This window comes from Muscardinus avellanarius (assembly GCF_963383645.1).
Source record: "Muscardinus avellanarius genome assembly, chromosome: 6".
Taxonomy (NCBI): Eukaryota; Metazoa; Chordata; class Mammalia; order Rodentia; family Gliridae; genus Muscardinus; species Muscardinus avellanarius.
This window is the reverse complement of record NC_137791.1, coordinates 119330539-119354515: the sequence shown is the minus strand read 5'-3', so window position 1 is coordinate 119354515 and position 23977 is coordinate 119330539. Positions and strand designations below refer to the sequence as shown.

At 38.2% G+C, this 23977-nt stretch overlaps 1 protein-coding gene across 1 annotated transcript in view; it reads right to left on the bottom strand.

Moving 5' to 3' along the window:
* Positions 1 to 1515: 1515 nt before the first annotated feature.
* The window catches only part of SEPSECS (Sep (O-phosphoserine) tRNA:Sec (selenocysteine) tRNA synthase), a gene marked incomplete at both ends in the record, with an annotated part of 37287 nt that continues 14825 nt past the window's right edge, over positions 1516 to 23977 (bottom strand). The window contains 5 exons of the mRNA XM_080697968.1: positions 1516 to 1729; positions 3261 to 3351; positions 7549 to 7642; positions 20550 to 20641; positions 20779 to 20908. Coding sequence (XP_080554094.1) covers positions 1516 to 1729; positions 3261 to 3351; positions 7549 to 7642; positions 20550 to 20641; positions 20779 to 20908 — 621 coding nt within the window. The remainder of the gene's footprint in view (positions 1730 to 3260; positions 3352 to 7548; positions 7643 to 20549; positions 20642 to 20778; positions 20909 to 23977) is intronic.

The window sequence follows — 23977 nt, the reverse complement described above, 5'->3', positions numbered from 1 at the left end:
CTCTGTGCAGTACAGCTGATGCCTTCCTAGAGCTATCTTCTTCGAAGTACAGTTATGCATTGTTTAACAAGAGGGGCGCAGTCTGAGAGCTGCATCATTAGGGAAGCCATGTGTGAACATCAAAGCATGTCGCTGCACCAACCCAGATGGCTGCCATGTCACCAGGTGATATAGTCTTATGAGACCACTATCTCACATGCAGTCCATCACTGGCAGAAATGTTACGCAGCACATGCCTGCACCTCTGCACAGCTAATGCTGCTATAGAAAACTTCTCTTTACCTAAGGAGCGCATTCATTTCAGAGCAGTGCTTCTCAACCTCGGCACTACTGACATTTTGGTTTGTAGAATTATGTTATAAAAATGTATGCACTGTAGGATGTTGAACAGCACCCCTGGTCTCTCTCCATAAAATGTCAATACTATCCCACCAGTTATGACAACCAAAAATGGCCCTAGATGTTGTTAGATATAAGCAAATCATCCCTAGTTAAGAACCGCTCTCCCAACTCCATTCTGGGGATTGAACCCAAGGAAGTTCTACGGCTGAGCTACATCCCCGGACCTTTTTTTTTTTTTTTGAAACAAGGTGTCACTAAACTGCCTAGACTGGCCTCAAACTTGAAATCCTCTTGCCTTAGCCTCCTGAGTACCTGGGTTTACAGGTATGTGCTATGGCACCTAGCTTCAACTGCTCTTAAGTCTTAATCAAAGTTTATACCTTGACTCTCACCTTAGGGAATGGCCCTTTCAAAGGCATAGTGAGAAACCCAAGGTAATACACTGTCATTAGCAGCACTAGAGATCTTTCCAAATTCTGTGTGATCAGAAACACAAATAATTTGTGAAAGCTGGGCAACGATTAAAAAGAACTCTATTTCAAAGAGAATTAGAGGTAAATTTATAGTCATTTTTAGTAAGAATTATCTGAACTATTACTTTTAATTGGCTAATAGGTTAACAATTAAAAATATGATTAATGTAGACTTTAACTTGTTAAGGATCACAAGACTTAAGGCAGTCTAAGAATAAAAGATAACAATCATCAAGGTCTAACTAAGACCACAGCCTATTCCTTGTGTGAAAATTCTCTATAAAATTCTCAATTCAAAAATCTCAAATCTTTGCTGGGCGTGGTGGCGCACGCTTGTAATCCCAGTGCTTGGGAGGCTGAGACATGAGGATCGCACAGGTTCAAAGCCAGCCTCAGCTACTTAGTGAGGCTCTCAGCAACTCAGTGAGATCCTGTTTCCACATAAAGTATAGGTCTAGGAGTATAACCTGGAGGTAGAAAAACCCCTGGATTCCACCCCCAGTACCACACACACACACACACACACACACACACACACACACACACACACACTAAACTGCTTGTTTGTATTGTCACTTCATCATTTCCTGTGAATTATCAAAAAGAAATGCTTCAAATGTCATGAAGAAGTATCCTGGTGTGAATCAAGAAGTATATTATCTAGTTTAAAAGTCATTCCTCCAATATCCACATCTTCAGTTTAGTCAGCTCCAGATACATCACTTTCTTTGTTTTCTTTTCTTACTGTCTTTAAACACTTGTCAAGTCTCTTTATGAACAAGTCCACATCCTGTGCCTTCATTCCAATGGCTGCTGCAGCATTGAGGTAAGCACAAGGGTAATTATTTGTATGGGACATAAAGCCTCTGAAAGTATAGCCACTCACAGTCTGTACACACCCAGGAGGCACAACTCTGAAAGAGAGAAGATTTATCAGCTTAGTATGTCTGATGATGTGAACAGGATGTCACACACAAAAAAGACAAAGATACCTGTCTTACCAAGGAATTCATTTACTTATGAAGAGATTTAAAACCAGCCAAAAAATATAGCCTATATAAACCACTTGTGTCAGCCTTAACATGAAATCATACAAATATACTACTATTTTACATTACAAAGTCCTACCTGGAGATTAACATTTACTTATATAAATGAGCAACAAGCTCTAGGAATCTCAAATACCTTTACATCCTCCTCAAAGTAGTAAAGAGAAAATTTGTTTCTGTGCCAAATCTAGAATCTAATTTTACATCTATACACTTAGAAGTCAATTCACTGTAACTGTCACGTGTCACCTCAAATAATCAAACTAGAATTCCAACTATCTGATCAGTGCTAAGCAGTGGAGGGCGTATGCTAAGATGGTGGCCAGCAAGCCACAGTATTCAGCAATGGCACATGTAGTTTTTGAGCTTGATCTCACTGGCATACTTAGATATATGCAGATATGCAGATTTACTTTTACTTTTTCAAAAGAAGTAAAAAAAAAATCAACTTAAATACAAAAACGGTGCTAAAAGACAGGTCAAGAAAATAATTTTGGAAGTGTCAAAACTATACTGTACACAGATACAGTGCAACAAGGTAAAATTAATCTAAGATTTTTTTTCTTTTAAAAAACGTCCTTTGATGTGAAATTTCTATACTCTGGAAGTCAGAGAAAACTTCTTTAATAGATATACATGAAGAAACAAATTTATTTATTTATTTATTTATTTATTTGTTTGTTTGTTTGTTTTTGGTGGTACTGAGGGTGGAACCCAGGGGCTTTTCTACCTCTGGGCTATACTCCCAGACCTCTTTTATACTTTATTTGGAAACAGGGTCTCAGTAAGTTGCTGAGAGCCTCACTAAGTAGCCAAGAATGGCTTCAAACCTGCGCGATCCTCCTGTCTCAGCCTCCCAAGCACGCGCCACCATGCCTGGCTCCAAGAAATGAATATAGAGCACAGTGCTTCCTTTCAAGTCATTTTCTTCAGACTTCATAAAATATATAATGTAAAATGAGAATTATTTTCATGTCATGTATACATAAGAGGAAAAAATAAGATTCTGAGGCAGTACTCAGGCAAGGATTACATAACTTTTCAGGAAACAGGCATTTCCTTAGCAACATTTCCACTTGAATTTAGTAATAAACACAACTTATATGGCATCATAGAAGATCATGTAAAAAAGAAGGTAAAGACAAAAATTTGGCAGAGAGGTAATAATACTCTGTTTCTTCATTTCAATTAAAACAAACAAGATTCATATATTTTGGGAATTATTTCAAGCATAGAAAGTCCACAGATTTTCTACCTCATCTTCTTTGACTCCATAATAAATTTTCAGGTATAGCTAGCATATACTCAGGAGACTATGACAGAGGAAAGGTACTTAAATTATTACAGTTAACTTTGAAAAGCCAAATAGACCTTAAGTCATTTTAATCACACTTACCTGGCTCCAGAAACCTGTCGAGTAAAAAGCATTGAGCCAAGTTGTGTTACAGCTTTGTCATGGTGTTCATCTAGTGCTTTAAGTGTCACAGCTAATAAAGAAAAAAGTATTTTAATAATCTTCAGTTTACCACCACAAAAAAACCATACCCCCCAAAACAAAAAAAAGATGAAATTACTTTTTATGCATTGTCAAGAGGCACAATATAATTTTAATGTAGTTAATAAATTATAGCGGGGATTTATTTGCTTATCAGAAAAACATATTTTATGTAAATTAACATGTCCATAATCAGGAACAGAAATTTTATTATTGCCTTTCCAGAAAGTGAATTTCTCCAACTAAATACATGGAACAATTTCATGATGAGTATGGGTGCTTATTCAAATTCAGTAACATTCTAAGAACCTATAAATTGAGAATGTGGGATACAATTCAGTACATACATAAGACTATAAGTTGGGACTTCTGGGAAGATGGTGACTGAGAAAAGCGGGGCTTAAGAGCCCCGCTAACAACCAATCTCCATTACCAAAAAATCAGCGCCTTTCATAGCCAGAAAACACCATCACCAGAGAAACAAAAAAATCACCAGGCTCCAGAGAGAAAGCGGACTGAGAACACAGCTCAGAGCCACAGAGGAGATACACCGGCCTCACGCCCAAGGACGCGGCAGCAGCATCATACTGCCGGCGGCAGCGGCGAATTCACCGGACGGCTACAGCAAGCCGAGGTGAGCCGCTGCGGAATAGCCAGGCGGGATCTTTTGGCGCAAGAGGCATCTAAAGCTCCCAGTGGCTGAGCTCAGCACACGCTGCAGGGACTCAGAGTGGAACTCAAAACCAGAGAAGAAAAAATACGCCAGCCTCACGGGCGAGGGCGTGGCAGTGGCGCCATATTGCCACCGGCGGCAGCAGCAGTGAATTCACCAAGTCCAGTACAGCTACATCTGCGTACTCAAGAACAGTGAGTCAAATTGCGGGCCACAGAGGAGAAATCCCAGTACTGTACTCCCTGGGACTTGACCCAGCGGGGGAGGGGCGGTGGCAGAGATATCACACCATAGGAGAACGTGCAACCTGGCACCCCCCATAGTCTAAAGCAGCCTCTATTGACTCCCTGGGTCGGAGACTCTGTGATACAACCCAGTAAAGGAGTAGTGGGGTCAGAGATACTACAGACTCGAGATCCAGAGCACCTTAAGTGAAGTCATAGTGACCCAAGGGAAGAACCCAGAGAAGGCACAAACTTCCGAAATCATGGGAAAGAGGAATAACACTGGAGCAATGAATGCCCACAACCCCACAACATCAGAACCCGATAAAACAGAAAATCAGAGATTTCTAGAAGATCAAATCAGGAAAATAACTGTAGAAATAATAGAGGTGCTTCGAAAAGAATTCAGAGAGAGCCAAAAAGAGATAAAGGATGCAATTAATGAAGTAAAGGCCTCAATTCAAAGCATGAACAACCGATTAGAACACATGGAGAACAGAATCTCGCCCTTAGAAGATGATCATTTAAAAAATGAACGCATAGTTTCTAATCTAGGAAAAAATATCCGACAGCAGGAATCTGATATTGAAGAAATATGGGCCCATTTTAAGAGAGCTAACCTAAGAATAATCAGAATAGAGGAGGGAAAAGAAAGTGAAACCAAAGGGATCAACAATCTCTTCAAGGAAGTAATAGCAGAAAATTTTCCAAACCTAGAGCAAGAGGTTGATACACAGGTCCAGGAAACTTACAGAACTCCCTTTAGACAGGATCAGAGAAAAGGATCCCCATGCCACATAATTGTCAAAATGACCAATGTGGAAGCCAAGCAGAGAATCTTAAAGGCAACAAAAACAAAGGGCCAAGTGACATTCAGAGGCAAACCAATTAGAATCACGCCAGACTTCCCAAACCAAGTCATGAGAGCCAGAAGGGCTTGGAGTAACATATTCCAAACTCTGAAAGAAAACAACTTCCAGCCAAAAATTTCCTACCCAGCAAAACTTTCTATCAAATTAGATGGAGAAATAAGAAGCTTCCATGACAAACAGAAACTGAAGGAATTTATGTCTTCAAAACCAGCGCTAGAGAAAATACTCAAAGAGATTAACTACAAAGAAGAAATAGGTAACACATACCAGAACCAGAGAAACAAGATTTTCCATCCAACAGACAACTAAGATTGGTTATCTGTGGAGATTCATTATTTATGTTAGTCTTATACCTATCTCTAAATTTTATTGTTTGCCTTTATTGTTGTTAATTTTTAGGAAGTCTAGTTGGAATATTAATATACCTTCAGATATAGCATTTGGAAATATTTTATCCCATTCTATTAGTAACTTTTAACTCTGTTTACATTGTCTTTGGATATATAATATGTTTTTATTTTTTAGGGAGTTTGTATACTCTTCTGTTGCCTGTGCCATTGAAATCATATCCAAGAAATCACTGCCAATTTCAATGTTGTGAGGTTTTATGACCCAGATTTTCTTCTAAAAGTTTATAATCTTAAGATTTATATTTAGTTCTTTTATCTATTTTGAGTTAATATTTGTATATGGGATTAGGTAAGGGTCCAATTTTATTCTTTTCCATGTAATTATTATGTTTCAACAATATTTAGTTAAAAGATTATTATTTCCACCACCAAATGTTTGTGGAAACCTTGTCAAAAATAACTTGACAATATAGGAAAGAATTTAGCTCTAGGCTTTTATTTAACTCCAATGGTTTATATATCTGCCTTTAGAACAGTACTACACTGTTTCAATTATTGTAGCTTTATATGGTTTGAAATCAGAAAATATATATCTTCTAGCTTTGTTCTTTTTCAAGATCGTTTTGGGTATCTAGAGTCCATATTTCCATATTAGGATAGATTTTTTTTCTGAAAAATAAATATATAAATATATGATAGTTTCACCTAAAAAATAGAAAAATAAATAAATATTCTCTGGTAAGAAAGAAAGCAAAAAGAAATATTGAAATGTTATCTTTAAGTCATCAAAAGCTTGGTATCAGACAAATGAAACTGTTATGTGAAATTATCATTTTTAATTTTGGATAAATTGCTATAATACTAGATGTCAACCACTAAGCCAAGTATGGGAAGGAGGGATGGGGAGAGAATGGGGTGGGGATCGGGTGGGGGCTGACTGGGCGATGTGTGCATGTATGTCTACAAAAGTTTGTATCCCACTATGATGTATGAATACAGTGCACCAATAAAAAAAAAAAAAGACTATAAGTCAATTGGTGCATATGGGAATTGAAATGAACATCTGAGATTATGTGGGTAAACGATTCCACACATAGCACCATTACCATACAATTTACTAAAGACTGACTTTTCATGCTAGGCACTTTACAAACATAATCTCCATCAGTCTTTTAAATAATTTTTCATGTGCGGGATAATAATCTCTTCTTTAGAGAAAGGGAAAAGGATGTTAGAGGCTAGCACATGGCGGATCTGATATTCGAACTACCAAAGCCCTCTTCTGTACTCTAGGGAGGGACTGAGGTGGTGCTGCATCAGAGCCCACATGGCTCCCGTCACAGAAGCCTACTCCTGAAAGGGCTTCAGTTATAAATTATTCACTTTGCTTACTTTTCTCAGATATATGAGAAATATTAAACATATTACACTATATATATTTACAAAATAAAAGAGGTAATTGTAAGCTTTAAGTTAGTTACCATTTTTGGTAGCCCCTGGACTACGTGACAAAAATACAAGGTCCTTATACAAACAAATGAAATTATAATAAACACAAATTTCTCTAACATACAAAGAAAATAAGCAAAAATAACAAGTATGTAATAAAAGCTTTAATTCCTGATGTGTTTGGTGTTACTAAAGGAAGAAACTTTTATTTTATTTTGCAGTGTTGGAAATCAAACCCACAGTCTTTCACATGCTAGACAAGTGCTTTTACCACTGAGCTCCACCCTCAGCCCTGGAGAAAGTTTTAATTACTTACTTAGCATTCTTACTAGTGACCAAGGTATTCTGATTAGAAACAAGACTTCAATGACTACTTTTGCATATTCATCAAAATATTTAATATTGATTGTGATTCTTTCAATGGATAGGTTTGATCTTAAAAATACACTAAAGCATTTCTATAGGCTAATTTTTTTCAATTTAGAAATTAATACTGCAGCAAATTTAGAAATACCAGTGTAATAACAAAAATTCTTTCTATAAACAGCAACTTCCTCCTAGGGACAGATAAGAATTGTTGATTTTTTGGTTTTTTTTTTTTTTGGTTAGGCAAAATCTTACCTAACGATATGGGATTGTGAGGTGTCTGCAATAGTCTTTCATTGTAGGATTCTGACAACTTCTTTAGTTGAGTAGACAAGTATAAAAACATATCCTGCAATTACAAAAGGTCACATTTAAAACAATACTGCAACTTGTCAGATTTAATAATACAAAGTCTGGGTGGTGCGAAGTCTGTGCTGTTAAAGGACTCTCACCAGGCACCTTCAAAAACCATAGGAGTTGGGTAAAGGTAGAAAATCACCTGTGCCTGCCTCAGGGCTTTGATATGTCCATCCCAGATCCCTCAGAAGCCCAACCCCAGCGCCATTAACTCCTCCCCTGACACAGCAGTAGACTAGATTCTCTGCCTGCTCATCTGCCCTTCTACAATCATTCTACACAGTGCCAGGACGGTCTTTCAATTGCATGCACTAGATCACGTCCCTCTCCTGATGACCTTCTGCAACCATTTAAAATGGTGTTCTTCAACTTAACAGTCCCACACCATGTAACCCGGCCACCACACCCAGCCTAAGGACTGTCATCCCTGCTCACTACCCACCGGCCACAACAGCCTCCTTTCCAGCCACTGTGGCATCTGAACCCTCATACCTGTTTTCCCACATCACTAAGTAGCCCTCTTGCCACATTCTAAAGAGACCTTCTTTTGTTGCTTCTCTGGATCCCAGGGTAGCTTTGTCATATATAAAACACGTAGATGACTAATTCCATCTTCTTCTTGTGGTACTGGAGATTGAATCCAGGGGCATTCTACCTTCAAGTTACACGTCTAGCCCTTTATTAATTTTTATTTTGAAACAGGGTCTCATTATGCTACATTGCTGAGGCTGTCCTTGAACTCTGATCTTCCTGTCTCAGCCTCCCAAGTACCAGGATTATAGGCATGGGCCACCATGCTCAGCTTGACTTCATTTTTTGATTAGGTAAAAATTTAAAAAAAAATTCCTTCCAGTTTTATGAATTTTAATGAGTCTATTAATGATCACAAACATTTTTACCCTTATCAATACAGAATATATTTCATTTTTGCACCTAAAAATTTTAAGCCAATGATCATTTTTAAACTTTAGGATATTTTATAAGTTTAATTCTCAGCATGCTGGAATTATGAAACATTAGATCAGTAAGAAAACTGGTTCTTTTTATATTCTTGGTTCTTTTTATATTCAAACCGTTAACATCTACAATTATCAAACTTAATGAAGCTATCAGTAAATGATTACTGTTATATGACATAAAATCTTCTATTTCATCATTTTTAAAACTGTAGAGAAATATTTGAGGCAAATGTCATTGTGTTCAGAAATAAAAGAGTATCATTACAAACTTTGTTTTTCTTAGACATATAAAGGTTTCCTGGCTCCTCCTCAACCCAATATTCCAACACCCCTTCAGAAGACAAAACATAAAATAATTTAATGGAAATAATAAATCAACAGTTTTTAAAGTAATTAGAATAATTCATAATCCTTTAGCACAGCACCAGCATTGATAAAGGGTAGAATTCCTGGGTTTCACTTACATATTTAACTACCATAAAGTACTGAGATTACTAATTTAAACACTCTGTATTTTTTTTTATTAAAGCAGCCAGATATATTATTTACTGAAGTCTGAAGTCTTAACCTGTATCTGTCTATCTAATTCTCCCTCACTCTCAAATTCATCAGCTTCTCATTAGCAGAAACAAATCTGTAGCCAGGAAATGCCTTTTACAAACTCCTGTTTCCCTCTAACAACAAAACCACCTCTAATCTTTATTTATCCTTAAACACATATGAATGATGTTCTCTCCAATTTATATATTTCAGTAGTGAAAACCAATTTAAATTATCATCCTAGTTGGCTACCACATTAAACACCAATGTAGTCACATTTGTAGAGTAAGAGGAATGTAATGGGTACTTAATCTGTACTTAATTGAGTTAGCTATTTCTAAAAAAATAGAAAATGTTTCCTTGGTAATATCCCTAGAGGGTACTTTCAAACTTACTGATGCAAACAGGGCTTCTAAAAACCTGAATTTTCCCAATGTTCATTATCTAATATGCTAATAAATTAATTTAATCAGTCTAATCAATTGCTTGTTTATGCCACTAGAATTCAGTTTTAACTGTCACTAATATTAGGAAAGAAATATTTGGAATACAACAATAATAGTAAAGTAACTAAATCATACATATTACTAGTAAGGGAGTAATCAGATTAAAAAGAAAAATAGTTTTAAATCAAGTTCACATTGTGTGTGTGTGGGGGGGGGGGGGTACTGAGGACTGAACCCAGGGGCATTCCACCTTAGAGCCATAGCCCCAGTCCTATTTTTTTAATTTTTATTCTGAAACAGGGTCTCACTAGGTTGATGAGAGTCTCACTACTTGCTGAGGATCCTCCTGTCTCAGCCTCCCAAGTACTGGTATTACAGGCATGCATCACTACGTATGGCTCAAATTCACATTCAACGGCAAATATTTATAGCATCTCTACTCTATGTAAAGGGTTATGACAGGTAAAGCAATAAGCAAAGATTTAAATATCTTAAAGTATAATATACCTAATTCTATAATACTCCATGTATTAAGGACCCAAATGCTCTCCTATTAATATCACTACATTTAAAAATATCTTTTAGGAGGCTGTACTACTATCATATACTAATACTTAGCTAAGCAGTTTTTTCCTGATATATTAAAAGTACTACAGAACCTGCACTATTTTTTGCTACCATTAAATCTATAACTGACATTTATTATAAAATACTTCTGTAAAGGAAAAAATTTATAAGCAACTCAAGCAAATGTATATAGAAAGATCTTACTTAAAAGAAATGAAATATTATTGATTTTCTATGTCCTTTGTGCTGCATTTAACTTAATCTTAAAAGACTTTCACTAGAGACAAACTGAACTGTATACCTGAATGCTAATGTCAGCTATATTTCTAGAACAAAAACACAAAATTTTATACCAGAAAAGCATTAATGGAAAAAAAGTTGAATTATATTTGGCATTATCCTTCATATGGCTTTTTGTGACCTGATTTGTAGTCATGAACCCAACATCTAGACTTTCCATCCACAGAATCCAAAGATGTGCATAAGTACTAATATGTGTATGTGTGTGTGTATGTATGTATGTATGTATATATGTGTGTGTGTGTATATATATATATATATATATATATATATATATATATATTGTGTGTGTGTGTGTGTGTGTGCACGCGCGCGCGCGCGCGCAGTACTATAGATTGAACCCAGGGGCATTCTACCTCTGAGCTATACCACCCAGCACTATTTTTTTTATTATTCTTTAATTTGAAATAGGGTCTCACTAAATTGTGGAGGGCCTCACTAAGTACCTGAGATTAGCCACAAACCTGTGTCTCAGCCTCCCAAGCACTGGGATTATAATCACGTGCCACCATGCCCAGCTCATAAGCACTAAATTTTAAAGAAAGGGGTCTTATGTAATCATGTATTTTGAAGCATACTGCTTCATGTTACAAGATGAAATATTTCGATATGTCTCAAAAGGTGAGTAATTAACCAAAAGAGAAACATAACAAGTAGTCTAATGTCTCATGGATAACATGAACATATGAATGGATGACACTGTTGGAACATATGCACGCACACTAAGTGGGCTACACTGGTGGACCAGGACTATGGCCAGTGCCCAGGACCCAGGCACAGTCAGCAGGCCTTGCCTCAGAAGCAAAAATACTGTGCTCAAGCTACTGAGGCCCCAAATCCAGATCTAGAATCTGATGTTTCCAGGAGATTCAATCAACTATCTCTACTTTTAGGGCTACAAATCTACTGACGTTTCTAAGTTTTGCTCTGTTCCGAGACACTGAAGTTATGTGTCTGGTGTTCTTTTAGAACTTGGTTTGTCCTCCAAGCTTTGGCCACAAATTCTAGCTGCTGGAGCAGCTGCTGCCATTTCTCTTCTGCTCTTGTCCAATTCAGCAGATAGTTGCAACAATAAATGATTACCTGCCTGCTCTGTTCAGCAAAGCACTCTTCTAAAAGGAAAACTAAGCAGAGTAATGGTCTTCTCCGAAAGCAAAACACAAGTGAGTATAAACTTCTAAGACTGATCTTTCTTTTTGCATAGAAAAGCTCAAAGAAACAGTCTCTTATAGTTTAACCTCTTTTTTTAAAGGCCTCTTTCGTTAAACTCGTGGTCATTCATCTCTCTCCTCTGTGAAGCAGATGTGCAGATGGGGAAGGGGCTAAGGGCAAAGAGGCTCGATTCACACACAAAGTCCCACTCTCTCTGATCCTTTCACCTTCAGAAAGCAAGGCTTGGGAAGGAGTGGCTTCAAGCTGAGTTCTTGTCTGTGTCTACTGTGAAAAAGATAAAGCCTTTTCTGAAGCGATATAGTGAGATGAAATAACCTCTAAAAATATCGTTGTGGTGAATAAGGGCACAGAATAAAAAGAAACCCGAAGTTTTCCTTTAACACTCCTTTTTTTAGTTCGCATAACACCAATAATATAAAAAGGAGCTCTCGGTGATGGTATATAAATAGCTCTGGCTGGAGCAAAATAGCTTTGCCTCAGCTTCTCCAGAGCTGAACCAATAAACTATCACGATTAAATTTTCACAGTTCAAAAGCAAGTCCATTTAAACAAAAAAGGCTTTACTTCTGCTACAAATCCAATAAAAAAAACAATATTTATGCTACATATATGCAATTATGGTTTATGGAGGACATCCACATTTTTCAACAGAAAGAGCTGCCTACTGAATGAAGTTGTTAAAAAGCAAAGTTTTATTTACTAACATACAACGAAGGTTCTCAAAGGAGTATTTTAATACCCTGAAAATTACTCCTATACATATTCTCTAAGTAAATTCTATACAAAGAATTTTAAATAAAACCCATTAGTATACCACAGAGCCCGTGGGTTTTACACGCCTCCACTGGATGGAGTGGAAGGTCACAAGCTCAGCCTCCATCTCAGAGCTCAACACCCTGCTCCCAGTGATTGTACACTCCCTGAGCTGGACAAGTGACTGCACAGAGGGAGAACAGCATGAGAGCGCACGAAGGCTTGAGTACACGCAGACCTGCAGTTCTGCTTCTTACACGTGGCCAGTCGTTGGGCAAGTACTTAACTTCTCTGGGCAAATTTCATCTGTAAAATGGGGATAAATCCCTACTCATAAACTTGCTCTATCACATGAAATAATAAATATAATTAACCTAGCACAGTTCCTAGCATACAGCAGACATTAATAAAAATGTTAGTTCCACACCCATCTATTTTTACCATAGCCTAAGCAAGTTCTCAAGATAAAAACAAAAACTGTGGCAGAGGCTGTAGCTCAGTGATAGAGCACATGCTGAAAACGCCTGAGGACCTGGGTTCAGTCCCCAGCACCAAAAGAGACCAATAGTACCTGCAGGACTCTTACAAACACATGTTAATACACTGTGACTATGCCATTCTTGCCCTGTCCTCTGTTCCACTCTCAAACACATATCAAGATAAAAGGAAAAACAAAGTCCCGGAAGTTACAGAGGCTGGTTATCTCCTCGACTTCTCAGAGGGAGCCATCCAACCCATGAGTATCACTAGAACATAAAATGTCTCCCATACAACGTTTACTCAATGAACAAGTGCCCAGTGTAAAGCAGAGCAGCGATGCCTGCTGGATCCATTCACGAGCGGAGCGACACAGTCCTGCAGGTTATCCTCAAAGCAGAAGCACTGTCACTCATGCTAAGCAAAATGCACACAAGCATGGGCATTTGAAATTACCTATATCTAGCTAAAAATTTTAAGGTCAATTTCTAAGTGTCAAAAGACAGAAGGACTAAGAAACAACAAAGTCTTAAGAGTCCCAAAAGATGACAGAACATCCCTAACATCAACCATTCCAGTCCTGAGATAGGAAAAGTAGGGAAGAACTACCCCAGAGGTACACGAGTTATACACCAGGTAAGCACTACCTTATCTCCTTTCCACAGGTTTTCAACTTTATCCATTAGAAATGTTCTGGAAGAATACAGAATTTATAATGCAAGTTGATATTAAACTGTTTGTTTTCTGACTAATTTTCCAGAAAGATAGTTTTTTGTTTGTTTGTTTGTTTTATTTTGTTTTGTTTTGTTTGGTAGTACTGGGGGTGGAACCCAGAGGCTTTCTACCTCTGGGCTACCCAGACCCATTTTATATTTTATTTGGAAACAGGGTCTCACTAAGTTGCTGAGAGCCTCACTAAGTAGCTGAGGCTGGCTTCGAACCCGTGCGATCCTCCTGTCTCAGCCTCCCAAGCGCGGGGATTACAAGCATGCGCCACCACACCCGGCCCTGAAAGATAGTTACTTTGTATAAAACAAAAGATGACTAAGCAACATTTGACCCAGGGGTTCCAAATACCTGTTTTCAGTTCATTTAACAAACATTTGGTGAGCATGTACTATGTATCAAGCAAAGAATGCTGAACAGAGGGACACACATGGAAACTTCAAGGGGCAATACTTATCTACCAGATTACCCAGACTACTTGATGGATAATCAAGATACCCATTTCGTTTCAGACACCTAATGGTAATTTTTTAGAAGTATACACTAAAACTATCAGTTTAATGTGTTAATTAACTACATATGTGTTAAGTTTAACTACAAAATCACCAAAGACATACTAATTCATTATAGCAAATATTTTATACTATAAAATATTATTTAGTTTCAGTTGAAGAAAAGAAATACTAAATAGCATTTATACTTGGAATTATAAAAATAATGGCATGTAAAAATCTTTATAAAGCTTCTATACGTATAATTAAAAAATAGAAGTTAAAAAACAACAAATCATATTTCAATTTTCTATTTGGGCTTCTTATATAGTCCTCAAATGCCATAAACTATTATCTACACAAGTATCAAATGCTATGACATCTCATGTCTCCTGTCCAAGTTTCTTTTATTCATACAAGTGACCTGTGTTTGTCCTAATATGGTCTCAAACTTGTGCATGCATCAAACTCCTCAGGGAAAGTTGTTAAAAATGCAGTTGTCAGAGTCGTACTTCAGACCTACTGACTGAATCTACACAAAAAGAAAGCTAATTTTGTGAAGTGACCCAAACATAACTCTCCAATGACTGCACAAAAGTTTGCTCTCTAGACAGTTTAAAAGCCCTCTCAGAGTTCTAGTTATCCTGGCCATCGATGTTAGCTTATGAACGCAGCAGGCATATCAATTAATGAGTGCACAAGTCACTTTGCAGTGCAGATGTCACTTTTTCAGAGTGTTTCTCCAGAGATGAACTGGGTGCCCCAGACCTAGGTTTCATGGTGGACGCTTTCATATACTCTGATTTTCTTTTCAAACATTTCATCAACTTTGTAATTGCTTATTTACTTTTTATTTTAAGACAGGGTCTAAGTCATCTAACCTGGCCTCAAACTTGTTATCCTCCTGTGTCCATCTCCTGAGCTGCTAGGATTACTGGTGTGTGCCACCACACCCAGCTACATTTGCTTATTTAATACCCAGACTTCACCTAAACTATAATTTCGATTGTAGTATAAATTGTGTCGGTTTTGCTTGTAAATTTAGCCTTAAGGCATATGCATAAATGTTTGTTTGAACAAGTGAATAAGCAGGACCAGTATTGCAAAAGAAATATGAGATCAGATTATAAACGATCACGGCAGGCTAAGGAGTTTGGACTTTTGCCTTGTAGATAACAGAAGCCCAAAGCAGAATAACTTGAAGAAAGTTCTATTTTTAGAATACTGATCTGGCACTGGCCTACAATATATATGACAAATTAAAGTCAATATGGCAAACTTAGGTAGACTACAACTGGGAATCAGGAGAAGAGTTATAAATCGTAACCACCCAGGCATAAGGGCCTAAGCTAGGGCGTGGTGGCAGCAGAAATGGACAAGACATGAAACTCAAGCGAGATTACAAAGGACTTAAGGATACCAAAGGAATCAAAAGTATCAGTGTTAGGGAATCTAGCTTAAAAGAGAATTTATTGGTTTGTCATACAGCTCAGTCTATAAGTAGTTATGAGATCTAACATCTCAAATGACACAGTCTGCTTTCCCTCTTATGTTTCGTCGTCTCAAGAAGTCTCCTTTAAGGTGGCCAGAAAAGTGGAAGCTGACAGTCACCAGGTTCTTTCCTTCTGAGTTGCTATACACAAAGCAAGAAGCCATTTATCAAGTGTGTATCAAACCTACTGGGAGGACTTTACTTCCACATGCCCATCAATGAAGCCGGCTAGCTACATGACATGCCCTCCTCTGAAAGAGGAGGAAGGAACATTGTGATTGACAGATTCGCTAGGACTACCTGGGTCAGTGGGGGCAGTTCCCCAATGACACCAAGTCTGTACAAGCAAATCATATATATCCTCTCTAAAATATAACAACCTTTTCAGCCAGAGTAGCTAAATTTATTCATTGTTTTTCCTCCCTTTAGGTATTTGTAAACCTGAGTCTTCACACACACAAACACACACACACAAACACACACACACACACACATCTACATATCTGCACAGCAATCAAATTGGACTATTTCTCTGTATAAGAAAGAGGCAGTACAGTCTGAAGGTTAAAGACAGAAGATAAGAGACCAAACTGCCTATATTGAAATCCAATTCTACAATGTACCTCATTCATGTTACTTCTCTGACCCTCAAATTTCCTGTGGTAATAGAGATGAGAAAAATTTACCTCATAGGGATGTTGTGAGGATTAAATAAATACATGAAACTATGCACAGAATACTTGTGAGATAGTAAGTGCTCAGTATTAGGTGTCAGTGTCTCAGAGATACACACATGTACAAGCACACATAGGTACTTATGTAGACCATACAAACCTGGCACTGAAAGGCTACACTAAAACTGATTTTACATAAACAATTTCTAACCAGTGGTCAATCTTACCCTACCTGATGTATTGGGGCACTGGCTAAGTTAATCGCTCCCTCCTTGAAATACTTCCTTGGCTTGGCTTCCAGGACTCCATGCTCTTAGTTTCCTTCCTATTTAACTGGTAGCTCCTCCTCAATCTTCCTTGCTAGTCCTTCTCTCTTTCCAGACTTTGCTAATTTAGAGTGCCCCAGTGCTAAGTCCTTGTGCTTTTTAATGTCTAGACTCTTTCTCTTTATCTTTCTCTCTCTCTTTTTACGGTACTGGGGATGGAACCCAGGGGCACTGTACCTCCGAGCTCCACCCCCAGCCCTAGTTTTTAGTCTTTCTTTTTATTTTTGAAACAGGGTCTCACTGAGTTGCGAAGGGCCTCGCCAAGTAGCTGAGGATGTCTGCGAACCTCGATCCTCGTCTCCGCCTCCCAAATGCTGGGATTACAAGCGTGCGCCACCATGACTGGCATCAGACTCATTCTCTTTCAATTTCATCTAGTTTCTGGTCAACTAAATACCAAATCTTTATCTTTGTATCTTAGTATTAGTCTCATATATCCACTATTTGCTTGATATCTTCCTTTTGAGGTTAAGAGATATTCCAAATTCAATTTCACCTATAATGGAAATCCTCATCTTCCCCTAAAATTCATTGGTTTTCCCATCAAATTTAATAGCTCTTCCATCCTTCCAATTAGCCAGGTCAAAAACCTCAGCATTATTCTTTCCTCTCTCCTTCTCTTACACAACACACGCAACAGGAACTCCTTTTGACTCAACATTCAAAACAAGCCTATGATCTAACCACTTCTCAGCACTTTCACTGCCACCATCTAACTGAGGCAAAAATTATCTCAACTAACTCAAAAACCTCCAAAGATGTGCCCCTTGCTACCCCCAATTTATTCCTAAAACAACAACCAGAATGAGCCTTTAAAATACGTGAGAGCATGTTACTTGACTCAAAACCCTTCAGTGGTTCCTCATTTTGCTCAGACTATGAGGCAAAAACCTTATTATGGCTTAGAAGGCCCTACATGATCGACCCCACCCCATCGCATCCTAACCTCCATTCCCACAACTCCCTGCTCACCAGCCACGCCTCACAGTAGGCTATGCCTACACTAGGCCCTGGCCCGAGTACTCTCCACCATCACATGAACGTTCCCTCAAACTTCTTCAGGTCCATTCAAATGTCACCCTCACCACTCTGCTTACAAATCCATTCCCACCACCACCACCACATGGTTTCCAATCCCCTTTACTCTCTTTTTTCTTATTTTTGTAGTAATTTTCCCCTTCAAGCCTTATAATTTGTTAATATGTTTGTTTATTGCTGGTCTCCCCATCTGTGGTATATGCTCCACAAGGTTTACTGAGGTCTGGTTTATTGTAGTAAAATTTCAGATGTCCACTTCTATGAGTTTTGACAACTATATACAACCATCAAACCACTTCCATTACCAAGATATAAGACATGTCATCACCCTTAAGAGCCCTCCTCTCATTCCTGGCTTTTGGTAACCAATGATCTTTGTTGTTTCTGTACTTTTTGTCTTTTCCAGGACCACATATAAATGAAACCACACAAAATGTAGCCTTTTGAGTATGGCCTCTTTCTTTTATCACAATGTATTTGATAATTATTTTATTGCATATATTTGTTTATCCACTCATTATATATAATGAATATTTGGGTGTTTCCGGGTTTGTACAACTATGAACCAAATCACTACACACATTCATATATAGATTTTTTTATACAAACGTACACTTTCATTCCTCTTGAATAAATATTTAGAAATAGGATGGGTCGCATAAATTATATATATATATATATATATATATATATATATTTTTTTTTTTTTTTGGTGGTACTGGGGTTCGTGGAAACCCTTCTACCTCCGGGCTACACTCCCAGACCCATTTTATATTTTTTTATTTAGAAACAGGGTCTCCTAAGCCAGCAAGGCTGACTTCGAACCTGCGTGATCCTCCTGTCTCCACCTCCCAAGCACGGAGATTACAAGCGTGTGTCACCACGCCCGGCTGGGTCACTTATATTTTAAGTTTATGTTCAACTTCGTAAGAAATTATAACTTTGTTTTCCAAAGTTGCTGTACTATTTTGCATTCTTACCAGCTTGAGTTTAACCTGCTTGAGCTTTGTCAGCATTTATTATTTTCAGATTTATTTGAACTTAGCCATTCTAGCAAGCATGTACTGATATCTCATTGTGGTTTTAACTTGCATTTTCCTAATGACTTCTGAGTATCTTTTCCTTTACTATGTAATTCCTAAGAAATGTCCTCACAGTGAAAAGTAAACAATTACTTGATTACTTGTCTATGGACTGTATCAGTGTGAGAAGACTGGAAGAAACAGGGCACAAAAATTTTAAACTTCTATTATGTATTCATCTTAAAGCTATTAGAAGATCTATGAGATCGTGTGTGTGTGTGTGTGTGTGTGTGTGTGTGTGTGTGTGTGTGTGTGTATTTTACTTATTTATTTATTTACTTATTTATTTTACAGGTCTGGGGGTGGAATCCAGGGGCATTCGACCTCCAAGATACACCCCCTGCCCTATTTTTTATTCTTTATTTTGAAGCCGGGTCTCACTGAGTTGCAGAGGGCCTCACTAAGTAGCTGAGGCTGTCCGCGAACCGCAATCCTCTGGTCTCAGCCTCCTGAATGCTGGGATTATAAGGATGCGCCACCACACCCAGCTTGTGTGCGTGTATTTTAGACTATGTAAAGTACTAGTCTGTTTTTGTGTGTGGTAATGGGGATTGAACAACCAGGGGTGTTCTACCTCCAATCTATACCCTCAGCCCTTTTTATTTTTTGTTTTGAAACAGTCTCATTAGGTTACTCAGAGTCTCTCACTAAGTTGCTGAAGTTAGTTTTGAACCTGCAATCCTCCCCTCTCAGCCTCTCAAGTACTGGGATTAAAGGAATGCACTACCTTGCCTGGCTTGTAAAATACTATTATAAATTTATGGGAATACAATTGCTAGTAAGTGCTAGAAAGTTATATAGACACCAAAACTATATCAGGGGTCTGTGGTTTTCCCAGGTAGGAGGTGAATATAACATCTTCATCCGACCTTCCCTGACAACACTGTCTGTCCACAGTTTTGGAGTTGTCCTTAAATAAGCTGGTTTTCAGTGCTGGAGACAAAGACCAGTTGTGAAGCATTAATGTCACTTTCTGTAGCCAATATAACCAATGAGTTCATTATACCAATAATGAGAATAGGAAAAAAATCTTAGTATAAGAAGCCAGCCAACTTCTGACCTCATGCTTCCTCCTATGATTGACATCTCAAACCTAAACAAGTCTTAAGGCTTCCAAAAACTAAAAAGAAAACTCTATTTCTCTCTCAAGAGTTTCTTTTTTTTTTCCTTTTCTGAGGTACTGAGGATTGAACTCAGGGGAATTCTACCGCTGAGCTATAACCCCATCCCTATTTTTATTTTGAAGCAGGGTCTCATTAGGTTGATAAGAATCTCACTACTTGCTGAGACTGTCCTCAACCCTGTAATCCTCTTGTCTCCGCCTCCCAAGTACTAGGATTATAGGTGTGAGCCACTGCATCTAGCAAGAGCCTCTATCTTTAAGCTATAAATTAAATTAACTTTACTGAATAAGACCCCCCATACAAGTTTCTAAAATAATAAGATAATAAAAGTAAGAATCACCTGCCAAAGATATTCCTTAGAACACCTGGATAGACATGATGACTGAAAATCACCTATACTGATTCTAGATGTAGGTAAATCCCCTAAGATGTACATGCACTCCCAATGTGATAAACCAATAAGCAGAAACAGCAATGATTTGGAGCACTACTGTAGTCAACACTTTTTGTATCTGTATAACATTATGGCATTTATTAGCAATTGTCCCTTAGATTTATAATAGTGCTCTACCAAGTTTAAGACATATACATATATGTATATAGATATGTAGATATATGAAATCTTACAGATCCTCTAGTCGCCTTATGAATACACAACAAGTTTAAAAACTCTGTGCCCTATTTTACTCCAACATCTTCCTCCCGCTAATTCATGTAAATGGAAATCTTACCCTTCTCTCTATTAACAGCCTCTTATAGCCATTTGATCCAAGTGATAGCAAAGTAATAAGGATATCTAAAGAAGGAGAAGCTGAAGCTCTTCCTGAAATGAAAATGGACAAGTTACTTTAAGGATGATATGCAGAAATCTCTGGAAATTCTTACTCATTGTAGCAACCAATATACGAATGCATTTTTGCTTGTTATACATGTTTTCTTAAGAACAACTTATTTATTTACCTGGATACATCTTGCTGATTTCCTGTACGAAGGCATCATCAAAGCCAGCAATTATAGCACCACCTACTGGAACCATAAAATTTTTGTCCAAGCTTTGAACGAAAGCATCTATTCTACCAACATGAGCCCCCTACAATAAATAACATGTAATATTATATATTAGTTTCTAAGAGGACAGACAACAACTACTATTAAAAAATAAGCATAACAAAAATTGTTAGGTTTGTTAGGTGAAGCTACCTTACTTATCTTGATTTAACTATTTCACAACACATACATATATTTAAGGCATCATACATTACTTCGTAAACATAAACAATTATACCTTAATTTTAAAAATACCATTAAACCAATGCATGGAAATAAAACATAGATCAAAGATCTTTACTGTCTGTAATAGTGCCACTAAAATATATTTAAGTGTTTAGCCAAGTTGTGTGTGTGTATGTGTGTGTATGGGGGTATATATGTGGGTACGTGTGTGTGTTGCTGGTGATCAAACCCATAGCCTCAAGCATGCTAGGCAAATGCTTTATCACTAAGCTACGTCCCCAACCCCCTGAACCATGTTTTTAAATGGTGTTCTCTTAAAGTGTAATAGCATTTTATTATAGTTTACAACTGCTTTCACACATTAATCATTCAATCTTTACAACCTTGTGAAGCAGGCAAGTTTTTTCATTAGCTCAGGTGAGAATTTTACTGAAACACAGCTTTACATCTTAAAACTGGGTAAGGGGCCTGGGCAAACCTGTAATCCCAATATTTGGGAGACTGAGACAGGAGGATCACAGGCCCAAGACCAGCCTAAGCAGCACAGGGAGGCTCTCGGCAACCTAGCAAGACGCTATTTCAAAAAACAAAATTTAAAAAGAGCTGGAGGTATAGCTCAGAGGTAGCATGCCCCCAGGTTCAGTCCCTACTACCAAAACAAAAAACAAAAAAACTGGGTAAGAGAGAATGGATCCCTCCCATGCTTCTTATGTGAATCCTTTACTTCACAATAAATGCCTACACTGGGTCCTACAATTATTAAGCAGTTTAAACAGTCTCTGTGAATTCAAGAGTGGCCACTATAATCTAATGGAGTATAACCACCCAAGCTGCCCAATAGTTAGTTAGCATTTAAGTGCCTCTCGTTGATGCTTGGACAATTTAATACCTTTATGACCACTTTAAGCAACAAGCTCTGCTTCTACTACTGCTCAGAAAACAAAAAAGAAGAGCACAATTTTATTTTTAACATCAACTAATGGAAACTTTATTTGTATACTCTTGGCAATTCCAAAAGCAATGTTTCTATATAACTCAGACTCCCTAATATTATAATCTTAGATGATCTCATTCCACTGCAAATGATTTTCAAATGAAACTCTAATATCCTGGTGAAAATTGAATACTTCCCTACTGGAAATGTAAAACTAAGTTCTGGTCCCCATCCAACATAGTCTTTGACCTTCTGTTTAATGTGTTTCAATTTTCTCCTCTTAAAAATAGAGATACTATCTAAATTTCAACTAAGATCATTTTTTTCTCTATCTGTACCCACAGATTTTCAATCTGTGTTCACAATCTACATTCCCATTAATATTATAACACATTTGACCTTCATTTTCACACTTTCTCTCCATCCCCATATCTCAGGGAGAATGGAAGGCGCAGATAGCTGGCCTAATCTAAGAGCGCAGACCAGGCAACAGGTGGAGACAGCAGAGGCAGGGAAGGGGGCAGACGGCTCAGAGGTCATCAGGGGACTGCCTGGGCCTTCCCTTCCCAGTTACTCCTTAATTCCCTAATAAACTACAATCAAAGGAAAACAGAGCGAGGCAGGTATGACTCAGAGAATAAATAACTGAAAAACACGGCAAGCAGCAGCATGTAAAAATGAAGCGCACAATCAGAGATGCCGTTTTATTAACATTCAAGTACCGTCCAAGGCTTCTCGAGAGAAACAGGAACGTCAACCGGGAGCAGGGATTCTCAGAAAGGGATCAGTGCAGCAGACTTTGCTAGATCCCTTTCATCACTAAAGCACAGAATTCAAAAGGCAGCACTCTTGGTGGCAAGCAAAAAAGCAGGCCAGACCCAACCTCAGGAATGGAACAGTGACCTCATTCCCCCATTAACATCACAGGTTCTCCAGTCAGGAGAGGAAACAACACCAGGAGGACAGGATTGCTAAGGTGGAACAGGAAACCCAGGAGCCGGGTCTGAAGTACAGGGCAGCCATGAGTCAGCGTATGCAGACACGAGAACACCTATCCATGGCACACACTGTTTTAGGTTCTGGGGATGACAGCAGTTAATAAAACAAACAATGTTCACATTATAATCACTTCCAGAACCTATGGAGTGCTTACTGGGTGTCAAGCACTGTCCTAAGCACTTTACATTCAAATTGCATTGAAATCTCACAATACCTACATGAGGTAGATGCTACTATGACACCTATTTCACAGATGGCAAAATTAAGGCACAACTGAATTACAGTGATATGCCCAAGATCAGCTGGAATTCAAATCCAGGCAGTTAGAACGCCTTACTGCAGGATACCCAAGCAATCAATGACACAGTACGGGCTAGAAGCTAGATGAAAAGGCCATGTTCAAAAGATGAAATATTATTCCTATGACACTTGCTCTCTTCCAGTTACTCAGGCCAAAGGCCTGGAGCCCCTTAACTCTCATTTTCTCGTATCCTACACAGAATTCACTCTTTCACATCAGTTAGGTCTCTGGTCGAAGGTCACTCTTTGAAGCCGCTCTCCCGCAGATTAGACACTGTCAGATTAGACACTCCTCCCTCCCAAATACAGGAGCAGTTATCAAGACCTGCTTCCTAAATGAGAATGCCCCATGAGGTAAGGATTCTGATGTATTCGCAACTGCACCTCCAGCACATACCCTAAGGCCTGGACCACCAGTGGAAACCCAGTGAACAGTTGCTGGATTAACTGACGATTAGATCTGTGAATAAGTAGCAATTACATTTATTTCTCTCAGTTCCTGTGTGTTGGGGGGAGGTACTAGGGATTCAACCCAGGGGCATTTTACCTCTGAGCTACATCCCCAGCCCTTTGTTGTTGTTGTTTTGTTTTGAAAGGGGTATGCTGCTGAGGCTGGTCTTCAACCTGTGATCCTCCTGTCCTCCCAAGTACTGAGATTACAGACATGTGCCACTAGGCCGGACCCCTCAAATT